Below are 16,788 nucleotides of genomic sequence, written 5' to 3'. Positions count from 1 at the left end.
GGGGGGGGGGGTGGGATGGGAAGAGGTTTAAACTTGTTTTTGCCTTTGTATTTCTATAGAATAACACTTAAGGGGTGACTAGAGTTGTGTTGTCATTGTTGGCAACTGCACAGTGTATCTGAGTGATTTGGCGGTGACTGTGCAGTGCTGGAATTGTCAGACAGTGACTGGGCGGTGAAAGTTAGTTGGCAGTGATGCTGAGATATCCGGGCATGTTTGCCAGTGTTTGATGATGTTTGGAATTATTCGGCAGCATGTGGAAGCTTTGGGTGTAGTGCACATGCAATTGGAGAAATGACTTCATAGGTTCATGTGGATATGCACCAATCCAATTCCGAATGACAGAGTTTTCCTTATGGTCGCATGAAAATGAAGCAAACCTGAGTAGTCTTGGTCTTTGGAGTTGCCGTGGCATGCAGCAGCGGCACAAGCCACACATAGTTGCAGCAGCAGAAGGCTGCTTGCCATGCATGGAGGCAGTACAGCAGCACAGCAGGGGCACATGGCACGGCACGGCACAGCACAGCTCGGCAGCAAGGCCCCGTGCCCACAGGTGGAAGAGGAGGGTGAGGTGGGGATTGGCCAGGGCGGGAGAGCCAGAAATCACTTCCGTAGCTGAAAGAATCCCAATAGCTAAAATAGGGATGTAGGGAGGAATGCTTGAGGGATGGGCCAGGCCAGAAGGAGAAGGGCCCGGGTGGAGCAAGTTCAGGTTACTTCTGCAGTTGAGGGATCTCGCAAAAGTACTGGTTGGCCTTGGGTGGAGATATTGGTGATGGGTTGGGATGGTTTGAGATCTTCACTTGATATTATTCCACTAACAACAGCACTTCAACTTAAGTAACAGTAGGCAGTATCTCAGCTTCAGTAAGTTTTGGTCAGGATTGCAGGAAAATAAATTATAAACAAAGTGAAGAAGAAGGGGATATAACCAAGGTCTCTCACCTATGGTCTTGGTCAGTCTGTCACAAGGCCCTTACAATAAAATAAATTTCGTTGATATGTCGACAATTTCGATTGAAATGTGGGACCTTCTATACAGGTTTGTAGTGTTTCTCTGTTACGACCGAAACCTTTTGGTCATTTTGGCATCTTGAATGAAATTTCGGATGAAATTCTGCAAACTCCTTGGGCTTTGTTGATTTACTACGTGATGATTTTATTGAAAAAGACCGAAGTCCCAGTATTTATTTCACTCAAGATTGTGTCTCTCCACCAGGTGTTTGCCTTTTTGGATTCTGGGTCTATTCACATTTGGCATTATGCCCGCTCTGACTGAGATCTTTGGGATGATGTCGTACTACAGTCGGAGAGGAACTTTGGAACCTTTGGGGAAATGACCAGGTGCCGTAGCTAATCGAGTAGCCCTAGAAGCATGTTTACAAGCTCATAATGAGGGACTTGATCTTTCTCACAAAAATAATGAAATTATCTGTGAGGCTAGCAAATGGAGCCCTGAACTAGCTTCTGCTGAGTCGCATGTCAATTTGTTTTGACCTTTGTTGAAACTGAAATGTACCGCCAAAATTTTGAGTTTCGACCGAAATCTCAAACCATGTCAGAAACTTGCAATGAAGGAATCAAAGATATGGAGATTGGAAATAGAGGATCAGAGCTTTCATCTTATACTAGACTTAATAGTTCACTGTCATAATAAGTTTCAGATAGAATCCACAATTGAGGATTTAGGAATCTCATTGAATTCCTGTGAAAGAAAAAGAAAAAAAAGCAGCCTTTTGTTTTTCTGATAAAAAATAGATAATTTTTTTGAATAATTATTGGGAATTTTGCCAACTTTCAGATGCATGTTGTGTATAGGAAATGAACATATATAAGCAAATAAATGAAACAGATATCTATAGCCAAAGTGGAAATTCCAGTATCTCCATCCAGGCCTGGACATAAGCCTGGCAGACTCCCAAATCTATATCGTTCAGCAGCTTAGTTTAGTTCCAGTACCTGTAATTCAGTCTGTCCTTTTTCCCCCACAGACCACAAAAAGGAATAGATTCCATGAGAGAACACCATTCTCTCCAAATGAGACAGCAGCCATACACTAAAAAGTCTTATCCTTTTTACCATGAAAAGAACAATTCTTCACTTATATTGGCAGAGCCCATTTCACTTCACACAGGCAAAAGAAATAATCCCAAATGTCTAGTCTGTTTCGTTGTACTTTGCCTGAGTTTGTACTTTTTCCCTTTACCTTTTATTGTGAAGAGAAAGAGATGTTAGAAATCTGTTTTGCACTTGCATTCGGCATTTGCATTGCTCTAATACATGCTATTTTTTTCTTTTGTTTCTCACATTGTTTCTGACATCACTTCCTTGCTTTAACTTATAACTTAGGGTGTATGCTACAGCCAACTGTTCTCTGCTTTGCTGGGTTATATCTCAACCTAACAAATGCTGCAAAATGAAGTTAATAGTAGGTGATCTTTTTCTTTGTTAAATAATACATTTTTCTTTTGTTTTCTTGCTGTGTTAAATTATCTATCAATAGTTTCCTGGATAAATCAAGATGTCATTAGGTTTAGGTTTGTGTTGGAACTTGGAACAGGTAAAAGTTATAAGCACTCAGTCTAAGATTTTGCTTTTCTTTTGAATTTTAGTTTCTTTCTAACTTATCTCATATGGTAGATTTGTCCGTGCTTCACAGAATTACAATGCTCTTAACTATGATGACAAGATCCTAGATGGTTTCTATGATCTATATGGCATTGTGTCTGGGTCTACATCAGAAAAGATGCCTTCCCTTGTTGATCTGCAAGGAGCACCAGTGTCAGATGGTATCAGCTGGGAAGCAGTTCTGGTCAATAGGGCAACTGATTCGGATCTATTAAAACTTGAACAGAAGGCTCTAATGATGGCTCTTGAGTCCAGGTCAGGATCTCTTGATCCTGCAGGTACTGATATGGTACAAAAGCTCGGTGCTTTAGTTGCTAACTACATGGGTGGACCAGTTGGGGATCCAGAGAACATGTTGAAAGCATGGACGAATCTTAGTAACTGTTTAAGAGAAACTGTAAGGAGCATGGTGCTGCCTCTTGGTTCTTTGACCCTTGGTCTGGCTCGCCATCGTGCATTATTGTTCAAGGTAGTGACTCCTCTTTTAAGTAATAGAGGTTTTGGTATTTGTTAAACCTATTAGTCATGTAAATGTGAAACTTTGATTATCATGCTACCTCTAATCCATTTTAATTTTATTTGGGGTTATTGTTTGGCATCTCATTTTCTTTCTCCTTTTGTTCCCTACTTTCTAAAGACAATTTTTTTCGATAATATTTCTGTCAGAATAACCAACCAAATCTTGGTTAATGACTACTTAACCAAATCTTGGTTAACAACAACAACAACCAAGAGCCTCCATAAAAAGGCTAGATGAAGATCTATGCCTCTGTTGAAACTGGAAATGCATTTGAGAAATAAGGAACCAAATGGGTTTCATGTAATGAGTATGGTGCCATGGTTCATCTTCCAGATTCTCATCCAATGTGACAAGTGAAGCCCTTCCTGAATCCTGACCATCAGCTCCACCCAGGTTTTAAGCCAACAAATTTGCTGTAATAGAGTCCCATTCTCCTATTGGACCAGAAAAAACTCCAAGAATTGAACATTCGATGGTGGGGGCTAATATCTCCAATATCTGAAGGGTTTCCTGAAGAGCACCTATCCACATTCAATTTGACCAATCCTTCTGGTGGGGGCTGCCAGGGCATTACAGGCCTGGGTATTCTTCCCTTGAATAGGTTAAGGACCCCCATCTCTATACAGCTAATCAGCCTAAAACGTTGAACATATTTTCCACCTTTGCTCAGTTTGTGTCCCTGCATTATATTATCAAGTACCATATCTACCCGGGGAAATTGAATCTACTCAATTAGTTGATTGCTTTGGATCTGAGTCCACACTTTTTATTTCTGCCAGAAAAAAAGAGAAAATAAAAAGAAATTCTCTCCGTCCTCCCTTCTTCCTTTCCCATTCAATTCGCCTGAGTTCATTATTTCCAGAAATGGTGGCCAAAATCACATTAGCCTGATAAGATTGGCAGTAATTCAATCTAGGTTGAGCATCACAACCGAAAGGCGCCAGATACTTGAGGTGAAAGTGCAGTAAAAGAACAGATGCTCAAATGGCAACTCATTTGCTTTAAATTCGAAACAGAAATGAGGAAGTAGATTCCTCAGTGATTCATTGCTTGTGTCATGCTGTGAATAATTTCTCAAATGTTTCTTTCAAAGATACATGGAGTACCCAAATAGCTTTATGTTGTCTTGTGTCAATGTAGACAAATGGACCAAAACTAGCAAAAGTTTTGAGTTTTGGAAGAGAAAATGCTTTTGAATTCATACTTTCCCATCCTGATGCTTCACTGATTGGAAACCCCAACCTGAAATTAAGATTGAGATATAATATCATTATGGATGACATTGGCAACTTTTGGATTTCCTGGATATCTTAGGCCTTTCCTCAACCCAAGAAATTGTTTCAAACGCCACCCCCCCCCCCCCAAAAAAAGAAAAAAAATGTGGACCCAGTTCTGGGCGCTTAAAATCAAAGCGTAAGTTTCCTCTGGAAGAGGATCTCGTCGGCAAACTGACCGACTGAACCCTGTTCTGACTGGCAAGATTTTAATACAACCGAAGAACTCAGTTTGGTGGTCTTCACCACTAAATGTTTTTCATATCTCCTAGATTTATGGATGATTAATGAAATCAAACTGCTTCGTGTTATCATCTTCCTTACATTGATATCTAATTGAAGACGCTCTTAATATTTAGTTTAATTGGTTATTGACATATAAGATTGATTATCATTCAGTATTGCCACATTTTGCTTCAGGAAGAGCATTATTCTTAGAGTGTTGATGCCCATGTAATGCTTACCAATGGATGCAGGTTTTGGCTGATTGTGTCGGCATTCCGTGTCGGTTACTGAAAGGGCAGCAGTATATGGGTTCTGATAATGTGGCAATGAACATTGTAAAGGTTGGTGATGGAAGGTAATTCTTTCCTTTCTACTATTTTGCAATTATGTTATAGAATGGATGGTAAATTTTATGGTTTCAAGAATTCTCCTGGTCCAAGTTTACCTCCTCACTACTTTAGTTTTATCTACTTAGGGTTGTTTCCTGTTTCATAATGGATCCTAAATTTTGAGCTCCACTAGATCTGATCCTGGGGGTGTCTGAGCTTCACTACCATCTTATACCTTGTGGTTTTTAATGCTCATCCATAATAAGATGTCGGTTTACTTGGTTCTGTGGACTGACGGAGTGGTGAAAAGTCAGGGATTATATTGGACATTGTTGCTTTAGGTGATTCTCTTGCGGATGGAAAAGATACAACACCAACAAACTCAGCCTTATCCCAACCTAATGGGGTTGGCTACATAAATCCAAGCAAAACAAAGCAGGGAACACTAAGTTGCAAACAAAGGGGGGGGGGAATGGAAAGATGAGTTGAGGAATGAGAAAAAAAAATGAAAAGTCAAAAGTCAAAAATTAGAAATGAAAAATTGAATTAAAGAGGAAAGAGGTCAGCTACATGGATCCTTGATCTCCAATAGGCTCTATCCGAGGTCATACATTGGGACAAGACCTAAACTATGCATGTCATTCCTCACAACTTCTCCTATGGTCATTTTGGGCCTGCCCCTAGCTCTTTTGGCTCCTTCAATCAGAATCATATCACTCCTTACTGGGGTGTCCCTGGGCCTCCATTTAACATGACCATACCACCTCAAACGAATTTCTCAGAGCTTGTCATTGATCAGAGCAACTCCCAATTCATCTTTAATACATTCGTTCACTTACTTTGTCCTTCCTAGTTTTGCCACACATCCATCTTAACATCATCATCATCTTTGCACACATAGCTTCTCAATATGACATCTCTTAACTGCCCAACATTCTGCCCCATACATCATAGCGAGTCTTACAATAGTCCTATAGAATTTTCCCTTTTAATTTTTAAAGGAATAGATCAGTTATGCAGTACTCAAGTCACACCTCTCCACTTCATCCATCCCACTTCAATTCTCTGTGAAACATAATCCTCTATGTCACCTTTATTTATGGTCGACCCCAGATATCTTAAATAGTCATTTGGAGGTATCTTTCTCTCCTCAATTTTCATTATGTCATTAATTATCATAGTTTGACTAAAGTTATACATCATATGCTCCATCTTTGTTCTACTAATCTTAAAGCTTCTTGTTTCCAAGGTTGTTCCCCATAGCTATATTTTAGTGTTAATCTTTGCATTTGTCTCATCCACTAAGACGATGTCATCGACGAAGAGCATACACCATGGGACCTCATCACGAATGCTCCCGGTAAGGTCATCCATGATGAGTGCAAACAAATAAGGGCTTAATGTTGATCCTTGATGTTTCACAACAATAATTGGGAAATTCCTTGCCTTGACCTCCCACAGATCTCACACTAGTAACCACGCCCTCATTCATGTCCTTAATTACATCCACTTATTTACTCGACACCCATCTCTTCACTAGGACATGTTGGATTAAATCTCTAGGGACTCTGTCATAGGCTTTTTCCATGTCAATAAAGACTATATGGATATCCTTCTTGATATCTCTATAACTTTCCATGAGCTTCCTCAATAGGTAAATAGCTTCAGTTGTGGATCTACCTGACATAAAGCCAAATTGGTTCACCGAGATATGGATGTCTCTTCTCAGACAGGCTTCAATAACCATCTCCCATAGTTTCATATTATGACTCATAAACTTTATGCTTCTATAGTTATTGCAGCTCTGTGGATGGAAAAGATATAGTTCAAAATCTGTTCTGTTTCTTCCTCTGAAATATTCATAAGGTTGTCTGTTTTCTTTCTTGTGAAACTTAGCCTCAAATAGGCTTGTGGCAAGAGTGTTACAACTGCCATTTCTTTCCTTTTCTTTTAATTTTTTATTATTAAGTTGAAGCTCTGAAACAGTAATATGCTTTTGGTTAACACACATGGCAGGGAATACATTGTTGATCTGATGGCTGACCCTGGCACACTTATCCCGTCTGATGCAGTGGGACCACATATCGAATATGATGAACCATTCTATGGGGTCAGGCCCTTTCTTAGAGATGTTGACCTCTCTGCTGTAGAATCCTCTAGCAGCGGAGTTTACTCGGGATTTGAGCCTTTTAACGAGAGATCCAGGTCCGGGGGTCTTGCTGGTAGAGAAAAGAACTACACTGTAGAAGACTATCCAGATGAGCTAATAGGTATTGAAAATCCAAGAGTTGGCTCTTCACAGGAACCTCCACCAGAGCCAATGAAGGGTGAGGTTGTATCCAAGTTATATTCCAATGATTCTGAGGATTCCTCCAAGGTGGATAAGGTAATGGCTCCTGGCAGGCCTACCCATCCTTTTACGCGTGCAAGATCTCCTTCGTGGACTGAAGGTGTCAGTTCCCCTGCTGTGCGTAGAATGAAAGTGAAAGATGTATCACAGTACATGATTGATGCTGCCAAAGAGAACCCACAATTAGCTCAGAAGCTTCATGATGTGTTGCTGGAAAGTGGTGTTGTGGCACCTCCCAGTTTGTTCACCGAAATATATAATGAACTGGAAGATGCCTCAATTGTTGAAGTAAAGAAACAAACAGAAGATAAGGATGAAAAGAAAAAGAGGGGGAACGGAACCCCGCAAGAAAATCATGCTGGTGCTGGCCAGTTTTTGCCTCCTGTTCCTTACCATGGTGTGCAGTCAAAACCAAGTATTTCAGGCGTTCAAGTGAAGCGTATAGAGGGTTTGGATGTCAACCACCCACTTAATTTAGGCGAAGTGTCTGAACTACCTTATTCATCAGGATCTGAAGTACCTGCTGCTTTGGCTCTGGAGACTTCCGGAGCGAAATTTGTTCCTGTTGCTGCTGCTGCTGCAGCTGTTGTTGCATCTTCAATGGTAGTTGCTGCAGCCATGTCAAGCAATGATTCAAACACTGTACTTCCTGCTTCAGCTGTAGCCACTGCCACTGCTGCGGTTGTAGTTGCAACCACAGCAGCTGTCAGTAAGCAATATGAGCAATCAGAGTCTTGTGTCCCCTTGCCAGGTGGTGCTTCATGTTTCAACCAACTGGGTAGTGTGCAGCATGATGGTGATGCGGAGGATGCTGAGTATGCACCACGAGGAAGTGGTGACCAGGAGCATGATGCTTGTGTTGCTCACGCAGAAGCTGAGAGAAATTCAGACAGATCAGCAGGTAATGATAGTTCAAAATCTGACATCGCACTTGATGATGTTGCTGAGTGGGAAATCCCATGGGAGGAAATCACCTTGGGTGATCGTATTGGACTTGGTAATGAATTGTGCTTCTTGTTCTGTCAATTTTTGTCATGGCATGTGAATAGTGACTTCTAGAGTATCTCATGATCTTGTTTCTAAAACCATTCATTTCATTTTTGGACCTTTGTGCTTCAGGGTCATATGGAGAGGTGTACCGTGGAGAATGGCATGGAACTGTGAGTTTTTCTTTAGCTGAGACTGAAACTTCACCATGTTTGCTGTCTGTGTTAACAGTTGAATGTTTTTCTTCTAAAGAGAAATTCCTGAACTTGTGAAGATTTCCATGAGCTCTTTGCACTTGTTCAGTTGTTCGATGAGTTAGCATTTCATTTTTGTTTTCTGTAGCAAGTCAAAATGTGGGGCTCTCTCATTCATCTCCCTCTGAGATGCTTAACATTGATTCAGGGGGAGTTTTGGAGAGCCTATTTATATCTTGGGTCTTATGTCTGAATATCTTGGTTTCAGCATCCGGGAAAGGCTTCGGTCTGTCTTACCTAATTTAGGTGTATGGCCTCAGTGCGGGGCATTGGGCTGAGTTGGGTTCACAGTGAAAGACTTGAAGTAACATGTGCTTAGTTATTCTAAACATTTGGTTTGCCTTGACAACAGGCCATTGCATGTTGTGATGGTAAAGTCTCAAACTTCCGGTTTGAGTACATGGATTTCAAGTCTGAGAGCACCATTTCATGCAAAAAATGCTGAAAGGTTAGAACAATCTCCAGTATACCCCTCCCAACACCCTGTGGAAGCCGGGGCTAATATTGGTGACAACACTTAATTGGGGTGTGCCTTGACCATCTGACCTATAATATGGTAATGAAATGGAGAAAGAAATTTTGAATTTGTTCTATTTTCCCAAGTCAAATGTATCACAACTCTGGCTAATGCTTATGGTAATCATCTGAGTCGGTCCTGTGTGAAGATTCTAAACAAATTTTGCTTATTCTATTCGTTATTTTCATTGTTTTTGAGGTCTTAGCTTACGTTTGAGAATGATTCTCGTATGTGTGAACTGCAAATACTCAAGACACTTTAATTACTCAAGTCTGTTGTATGACAATTTCATTTGTATGCTCTGGCAGTGTTTGTTTCTCATGCATTATTTTCCTCTTTTGGTTCTTTGGAGCTGACCATGGTTCCTAAATTTCATTAGGAAGTTGCCATTAAGAAGTTCTTAGACCAGGATATTTCCGGTGATGCTCTGGAAGAATTCGGAAGTGAGGTTGGCCCCTCTCTCTCCCCTCCTGTACATGCTTGAAAAGGGAGAAACCATGATGGCTTTAGTGAACATCTAATTCTTTTTCTCTTGGTATAAAATTTTCAATTGTCTTATTGCTGAACGAAACTGTATTAGTTGATCTCACATTTTTTTCTAGGTGTATTTTTTTTTCTGTAACTGTGTTAATGTCGATCTAAGATTGTTTTAAATAGCAATGCATTTAATTGTCCTCTTGCTTAACATTTTGTTGCTTCCTTTTGAATTCTTTACATTCTGTCCAGCAGTGTTGTGTTGACTAAGAACAGCATGTAGAAATGAAGATTTATCTTGTAATGCACCTTAATGTGAATTCTCAATGACTTTTACTTTCCAGTGATCAGCTCAGTACCTCTTTAGGTGTTGCCTCCTACTTTCCTTGCTCATGAACCTCCGGTTGCTCTATGCAACCAAGCAATGGCTGAGCTGAAAACCACTCTATTCCAGTGGAGCTGATCATAGACATACTATGATTCTCCGTGAAACTGTAGTTTTCTTCCTTTGTAGAAGACAAAATTTCAGGCAAGATGGCAATCAATTCCTTATTCTAGTTACTCAGGTCAGCTAGACAGATCGTATTATTCCATGCCATTCTACTACATCCAGGGCTATTCTTCCATTAAGTCATAGGTCCTTGAGTCTTGTTTTGTTACTTTAATCTTCATTCTTGAAAACTTTCCAGCCTGGCTAGTTGACAAACTAACCTGCATATCAGCATAGTTCAAATTCTCATTTCAGTGGGCCATTTTGGTCAGAACTCAATTAGCTAAATGTACCGAAACTGGTGAAATGTTTTGCTGAAACAATCTATTTTTGGCAGATTGTTTCAGTTAGCCGTTTTGGTGCACAAATGGCCATATTAGGCTCCAAAACTTTTGGGAAACCTTATTTCAGCCTATATAAACATTTGTAAACCTTCATATGTAAGAATAGTCACACAACTTGGTTTGGATTTGCAACCTCGGTTGACTATATAAGCAGAATCCTATTGTATACCTTATGTAATATTGCCTATTCTACACATTGTTGTACTACTAAAGACAGAAAATACAAGTAAAACAAATAAATAACATTAATGAATAAAATCTAATATTGATTAATTATTTATGAAAATTTTCAAAGTACACAGTACAATTAACACTAGGCACTCAAATCCCAAGTCTCAAGTCTCCCAACAATACAATACCGTCTGCTAATACAGACTGTGACTTAATGGATTGAGCTCACTCATGGACCGATGGAACCGACGTGCATTTTCCTCTTCTAAAAGCAAATAATTATGAATGATGAGACCATGCTGATAAGTAAAAAAAGTATATGTACAAATAAGCAAATTTATTTATTTATTTTTTCATTTTGGTATGTGAAGCATCTATTTTTACCAATTTTAAATAAGTAGTCGATTGTCTTGATGAATTCTCTCAGCATACGAAGAAACTGTCAAATTTAATCCTCTAGGCAGCTTGACTCTACAGATGATATTTCTATTGAGTAGTGATAAGACCTCTCCAATTTATATCTACCATTGACTATCCTTCCACCAATCTCTATGTACACTAGCATGTTTTGTTTTTGATAATTCTGATGGCCTTGTGTGTAGTAGTTATGTTGGAGAACCTCTATATTTCTTTAACTTCGGGTAGTTTCTGTTATTGATTTTATGAATGTTTGTCTGGTTTTTCCTGTTTATTACTGCTTGCATTGCCCTTTTTAACTGGTGATTTATAATCTAAAACCGGTTCCTTTTTTTTTTTTTCCTAGATCCGAATCATAAAAAAATTACGGCATCCCAATGTTGTTCTCTTCATGGGTGCGGTAACACGTGCTCCAAATCTTTCAATTGTTACAGAATTTCTTCCTCGGTATGTTAGCACTACATGCTTTCTAACTATAAACTAATTTTTTATGATTGACGTTCTTGTTTTTGTCTCCAGTCCTTTTTTTTTTCTTGGAATTGTTCAAAATCTGTAATAGTAGATTACGATATTTTTTAGACTTGTTTAAGTTGTTTCCATGTCTATTGACTCTATTCATTCTGGTGTTTGAGTAAGTTGTGGAAAAAAATTTAATGCCCTCTTTCTCTCCCTCTTCTCTCCCCCCTCCCACCATGATTATTGACGATATTTGTGTTAGGAGGAAAGGAAGCTGAGGATTACTTTAAACCTTAAGTACAAGGAATTCCAATAAAAACCAAATTTAGTCAATGAGTGTAGCTCAAACATGCTTTGTTCATGAATGTAAAACATCTACTGAAAAGGAATATGGTTTCCTATTACTAGTTGAAGGGCATGTGCATATGGTAGTTAAAACTTAAAAGAAATATTATCTCAGGTTCTGTAGTGTAATCTATTTTCAGGTTGATAATTTTCAACACATTGTACTGAATGTATTTGTGTGATCTTCAAGAAGAAGAATTGGGTTGTTTTGAGAATTTGTGGAGCATATTAATAGGTTTTGCAAGGAATGCAAGCAGGCAATTGGAAAGGAATGATTTACTGGATCTGTTTTGGATTGTTTGTTCTGTCAAAGTCTAGTGTAACCTATTGAAGCAAGCTGTAGTTAATAAGAATGAGTTCATTTGTTTCTAGTAGAACGAAAATTTACATACCTTGCTTACTGATGGATGCAGTCATAATGATCCCCAACAGGCCTATGAGAGAGTTTGTAGACCTTATTTGGTCTCCCGTCTCCCGATGCTATAAATTGACAAGGAAAATTTATTTTGATGCAAAAGTCGACAAGAAATCAACTCATGTGCAAGTAATGCATACTGTTTCTGTTGGAATAACATGTGTGGTTATTCCCAGAATACTTACGGAATATGTATGGAATAGGAATTAGAGTTATGTATGGGGGTAGTCTTGTAATTGCAGCCTTTTATGGCAAGTAATATATATGGGAGAAAGGCAATAATGGACTGACCGATCTTCCCTCTCTTTCATAACCATCATCTTCTTCTATACCACGTATGCTGCTGCAACTCTCCATCTCAGGCTTTGTTCTGTTCTACATGACAAAACTCAACTTGGCATCAGAGCATCCTACCATACTCGGCCAGTTTTGAGAGTCGTTAGCTCCCCAAGCTAGTACACTTTCGGGAAGGAGCTCAGTCAAGGAGACGAATTCTAGCTGCTCAGAACATGTAGGGAACAGCACTCGACAGTCATGGAAGGGCAGAGTGAAGGTCTTATGGGACCATTTCAAGCCTCACAGAGAGAACCAAGGCTATAATGAACTGACCAATCTTGTCTCTCTTTCACAATCGTCGTCTTCTTCTTCTTCTATAGTACATACACTGTTGCAACTCCATCTTAGGATTTGTTCTGCTCTGCACAACAAAACTCAACTTGGTATCAGGGCATTCTACCCTACTCAGCCCGTTTTGAGAGTCAGTTAGCTCCAAAGTTTGTACACTTTCAGAAAGGATCTCAATCAAGGGGGGACGAACTCTAGCTGCCCAGAACATATAGGGAACAATATTCTACGATTATCGAAGGGTAGAATGAAGGTCTGTGGGACCATTTGGAGCTTCACAGAGAGAACCAAGGCTGTTCCTAGGTGTATAGAGCAGGTCATCTGAGTAGAAAGTTAAGAGGCGTCTTTTCAACTACAGACGAGTTTTTGGACATGGAACCTGTATGATCTGCTCTGAGGTAGAAAGTTAAGGGGCAATCTTCAACTACAGAAGGGTTTTTGGATTTGGAACCTGAATGATTTGGGTCACCCAGGGCCCTTGTTTTGTGCCCCAAGTCTCGTTAGATGAAACAACCTAGTGTGAGAGCTATGACCTCAAATTGAGGAGGTGTTTTATCACCCTTCACTGGTTGCAGATTTTGTTTTTTGGATTACGGAAATGTTTCAGGTGACAGTTCAGGTGCTTTCAGGTCTCCCTAGAGGTATCTTTGAGTGCTCCAATTAATATGAAAGGCAGGATTAAGGTATTGGTATCGCATCTTTCATATTGGTATTGCCGCGTACCGTATTGGTGAATCAGCTAAAATGTAATTCTTTTAGGTAAAAAAGTGGTTTTTTTTTTATATTAAATAATCTGGAATCTGTTGGAGTTTGTGTAATAGGGGTAGTTTAGGAATTTTTCTTTTTTTATGTTGTCCTAAGCTGTATTTTATTTTTCCCTTTCACCTCCCTAGGGAGGTCTAATGTAATTTCTCTAAAGTTATAGTTGAATGTAATATATGTGGGAAAGAGTAAGATATCTCACCATGTTTTGCTCTTATTCTGCTTCTTCTCTCATCTTCTGTCCCTCTTCTTCCCTCATCTCTAACCCTAGTCCTTATTTCTAACTTGGTGTCAGAGCTTGTACAAGGGTTTGAGAGTCGTTCACGCATCATTGTTCCATTATGTATGTCTCTCTTTGAACCCTTGAAGCAAAGGGGTCCATTAGAGGCTATACTATGTAAAAAGAGTATAAAAGAGGACCTAATGGAGTTGAAGACATTTGGAGGGAGATTTGAGGGCTACAAACATTGATTGGAGCTCACCACAGCATTACCGCCAGCCAGAAGTTCGACTCCTCTTTCCTCTCTCCTCTATGATTGGTTGGGGGTGTGGCTTAGCCCAAAAGAATCACCCTGTGGTCTATGTTTGACTCCCTTAAGCCCTACTTGTTGATTCGTTGTGCTGTTAGAGCACAACCCCATTCCCTATTTGCTGCCAAGTATCTCAGTTCTCTGTTTTTTGGGTTATTTGGTCGGGAATGGCTGGTAGTATATTTGTTGGTTATGTTTGTTGGATGTGATCCCTCCTATGATGCTTGTATGCTGTTTCTGGATGAAGCTCCACTATAAGAAGTGGGTTCTATTGATTCTCCATCAAGTTTCTATGGTTTACTAGCTTGTTGAATTATTATTATTATTATTATTATATATATATATATATTTTTTTTTTTTTGGGTTCTGAGAAGAAGATTTTTGGGGCTTGTGTTTCCCCCTTGGTTTGGATCTCCATTTGTGTTGTTTTTAGAGGTATCCTTACATCATGTCTAATCTCACGGAACCTACGGAAGTTACATCGGGTGGTTCGAGTAGTACCAACCCCAGTTCAATTGTCTTTGGCAATTCTAACACTCGGATTTCTCTTGTGAAGTTAGATAGTACCAACTACTTGGATTGGTCACATTCTATGAAGCTATCCGCTTGCGGAGTAGAAGGAAGCTAGGGTATATTACTGGGGCTATCAAATCTCCCGTTGTCGTAGACCCAGGGTACCAGGAATGGGAAACTGCAAACTCCACTGTTATGACTTGGCTACTTTTCTCCATGAAACCTGAGATAGGCAGGAGATTTATCAGGAAGGAAACTACTAAGGATATTTGGTATAGTGTCTCTAAGACCTATACTAGGGTAGGTGACTCTATGAAGGTCTCCCAGCTCTTTCAGCAAGACCTCTCCATGAAGTAGGGGGACAAATTCATTTCTGACTACTATACTACTGTTATAGGACTCTGGGAGGAGTATGATCACTACTGAGATCTTCAGTTGCCCAATCTTGATGATGAAGCCAAGATCTATAGATTTCTTGAAACGGAGCATGTTCTGATTCTTCTAGGTGGGCTAAATTCAGACTATGAGCCAATCGGAATACAAATTTTAGGCCAGTCACCTCTTCCATCCCTTGGTGAGGTGTGTAGCTACCTCCTAAGTGAGGAGACCAGGTGAGGTGATTTAGATTCTACATCTTTACTTGAGCACTCTGCTCTCTCCTCCACTACCCATAGAGAATGGCATGGAGGCAACCGAGGCCAAGGGTCATCCCTTGGAGATGACAGAGATAGGAGGCACTGTGATCATTGTGGGAAACCTGGGCACATTTGAGAAAGGTGTTGGGTTCTTCATGGTCGTCCTTCTAGCACACATGGTGGATCTACTGGCACACATGGTGGCCGCAGAGGAGGGGTTACAGTCCATCCTACTATGATAGAGACTGATACTAGAGGACTCTCACAAGTAGATACCCGCTCCTTCTCTAGGGATGATATAGTGCTTAGCCAGTTCATGTCTCAGCTTGATAGTCCATCTACCTCACAGGATGCCTTAACTTCTGCTATACATGTCACCACCTCTGCACCTTCCATAGCTCTGTCGTGGGTTATTGACTCTGGTGCCACTAATCATATGACTGATACTTCCTATTATTATGATTCTTACTCCATTGTTTTGGTAAGGATAAGGTTCAGGTGTACCCTCTCCTCTATTTCTGGTGAAGGTAGCATTCCCATGACCTCTTCTATTTCACTTAATTCCGTTCTTCGTATTCCTAACCTTACCTTGAACCTTTTATCTGTGAGTACTTAGACTAAATCCTTGAATTGTTATATCACTTTTTCCCTTCTCACTTTCTTTTTAGGATTTGGTGATGAAGAGGATTATTGGCAATGGACGTGAGGAGAGCAGACTCTACCGACTTGAGCCGCAATTGTATTTTTTTACTACACCACAGTCGTATGCATATGGTCGTAGTAATAATAGTTCTATAGACTCAGTGATGCTTTGGCCTCAATGTTTAGGGCATCCCTCTTTTGTTGTTATGAGGAAACAATTGCCTCTTTTGTATGACATTGAAGGACCTTTGTGACTCTACTGTGACAACAAAACAGCTATATTTGCCCATAACCTAATGTAACATGATAGAATAAAGCACATTAAAATAGACTGGCATTTCATCAAAGAGAAGATTGATTCTGGCAATATCTACACACCTTTTGTGGGGACAGGTGATCAATTGGCAGATATCTTCACCAAAGGACTCATTACTCACCAGTTCAGTACCCTCTTATGCAAGCTGAGAATGTATGATATTTATTCTCCAGCTTGAGGGGGAGTGTTGGAGCACCAAGGTTGAATGGAGCCACGAGATCTGATGAGGCTCCCTCCATTGTGGGGTCTGGGGAGGGTCATAATGTATGCAGCCTTACCCCCACATCACGGAAAGGTTGTTTCTTAACTTAAACCATGACCACTAGCTCACAATGGAGCAACCTTGTTGTTGCACCAATCTCCACCCTTTGTCGAAGGGGCAATCTAAACAATAATATCACCAAGTACCACTAGGCCTTTTGGGAATATTGGAGATGATGTTTGAGATGACAAGCCAAGGGGGAGAGGTGGAGGGGGGGCATCCATCAAGACGAAGAATGTCAGAAATCATAGCCAACCTAGCATGGCCCAAGGTGTAGATATCCCTGTGTATTTTTTTTTTTTTTTTGG

At 40.0% G+C, this 16,788-nt stretch overlaps 1 protein-coding gene across 7 annotated transcripts in view; it reads left to right on the top strand.

The window, feature by feature from the left end:
* LOC122068400 (probable serine/threonine-protein kinase SIS8) overlaps nt 1–16,788 on the top strand; it is a 31,561-nt gene that overhangs the window by 4,455 nt on the left and 10,318 nt on the right. For 4 of the 7 annotated variants that reach the window (XM_042632257.1, XM_042632252.1, XM_042632253.1 and 1 more), the window contains 6 exons: nt 2,660–3,097; nt 4,899–5,002; nt 6,993–8,323; nt 8,446–8,486; nt 9,464–9,532; nt 11,327–11,427. In XM_042632257.1, coding sequence (XP_042488191.1) covers nt 2,660–3,097; nt 4,899–5,002; nt 6,993–8,323; nt 8,446–8,486; nt 9,464–9,532; nt 11,327–11,427 — 2,084 coding nt within the window. Of the gene's footprint in view, nt 1–2,349; nt 2,429–2,659; nt 3,098–4,898; nt 5,003–6,992; nt 8,324–8,445; nt 8,487–9,463; nt 9,533–11,326; nt 11,428–16,788 lie in introns of all 7 variants that reach the window. The other 3 variants (XM_042632256.1, XM_042632259.1, XM_042632255.1) reach the window with 3 other exon arrangements.

Source organism: Macadamia integrifolia, unplaced genomic scaffold, assembly GCF_013358625.1.
Source record: "Macadamia integrifolia cultivar HAES 741 unplaced genomic scaffold, SCU_Mint_v3 scaffold381, whole genome shotgun sequence".
NCBI lineage: Eukaryota > Viridiplantae > Streptophyta > Magnoliopsida > Proteales > Proteaceae > Macadamia > Macadamia integrifolia.
Note: the sequence above shows the minus strand (reverse complement) of the source record. Positions and strands in the feature narration are given on the sequence as shown.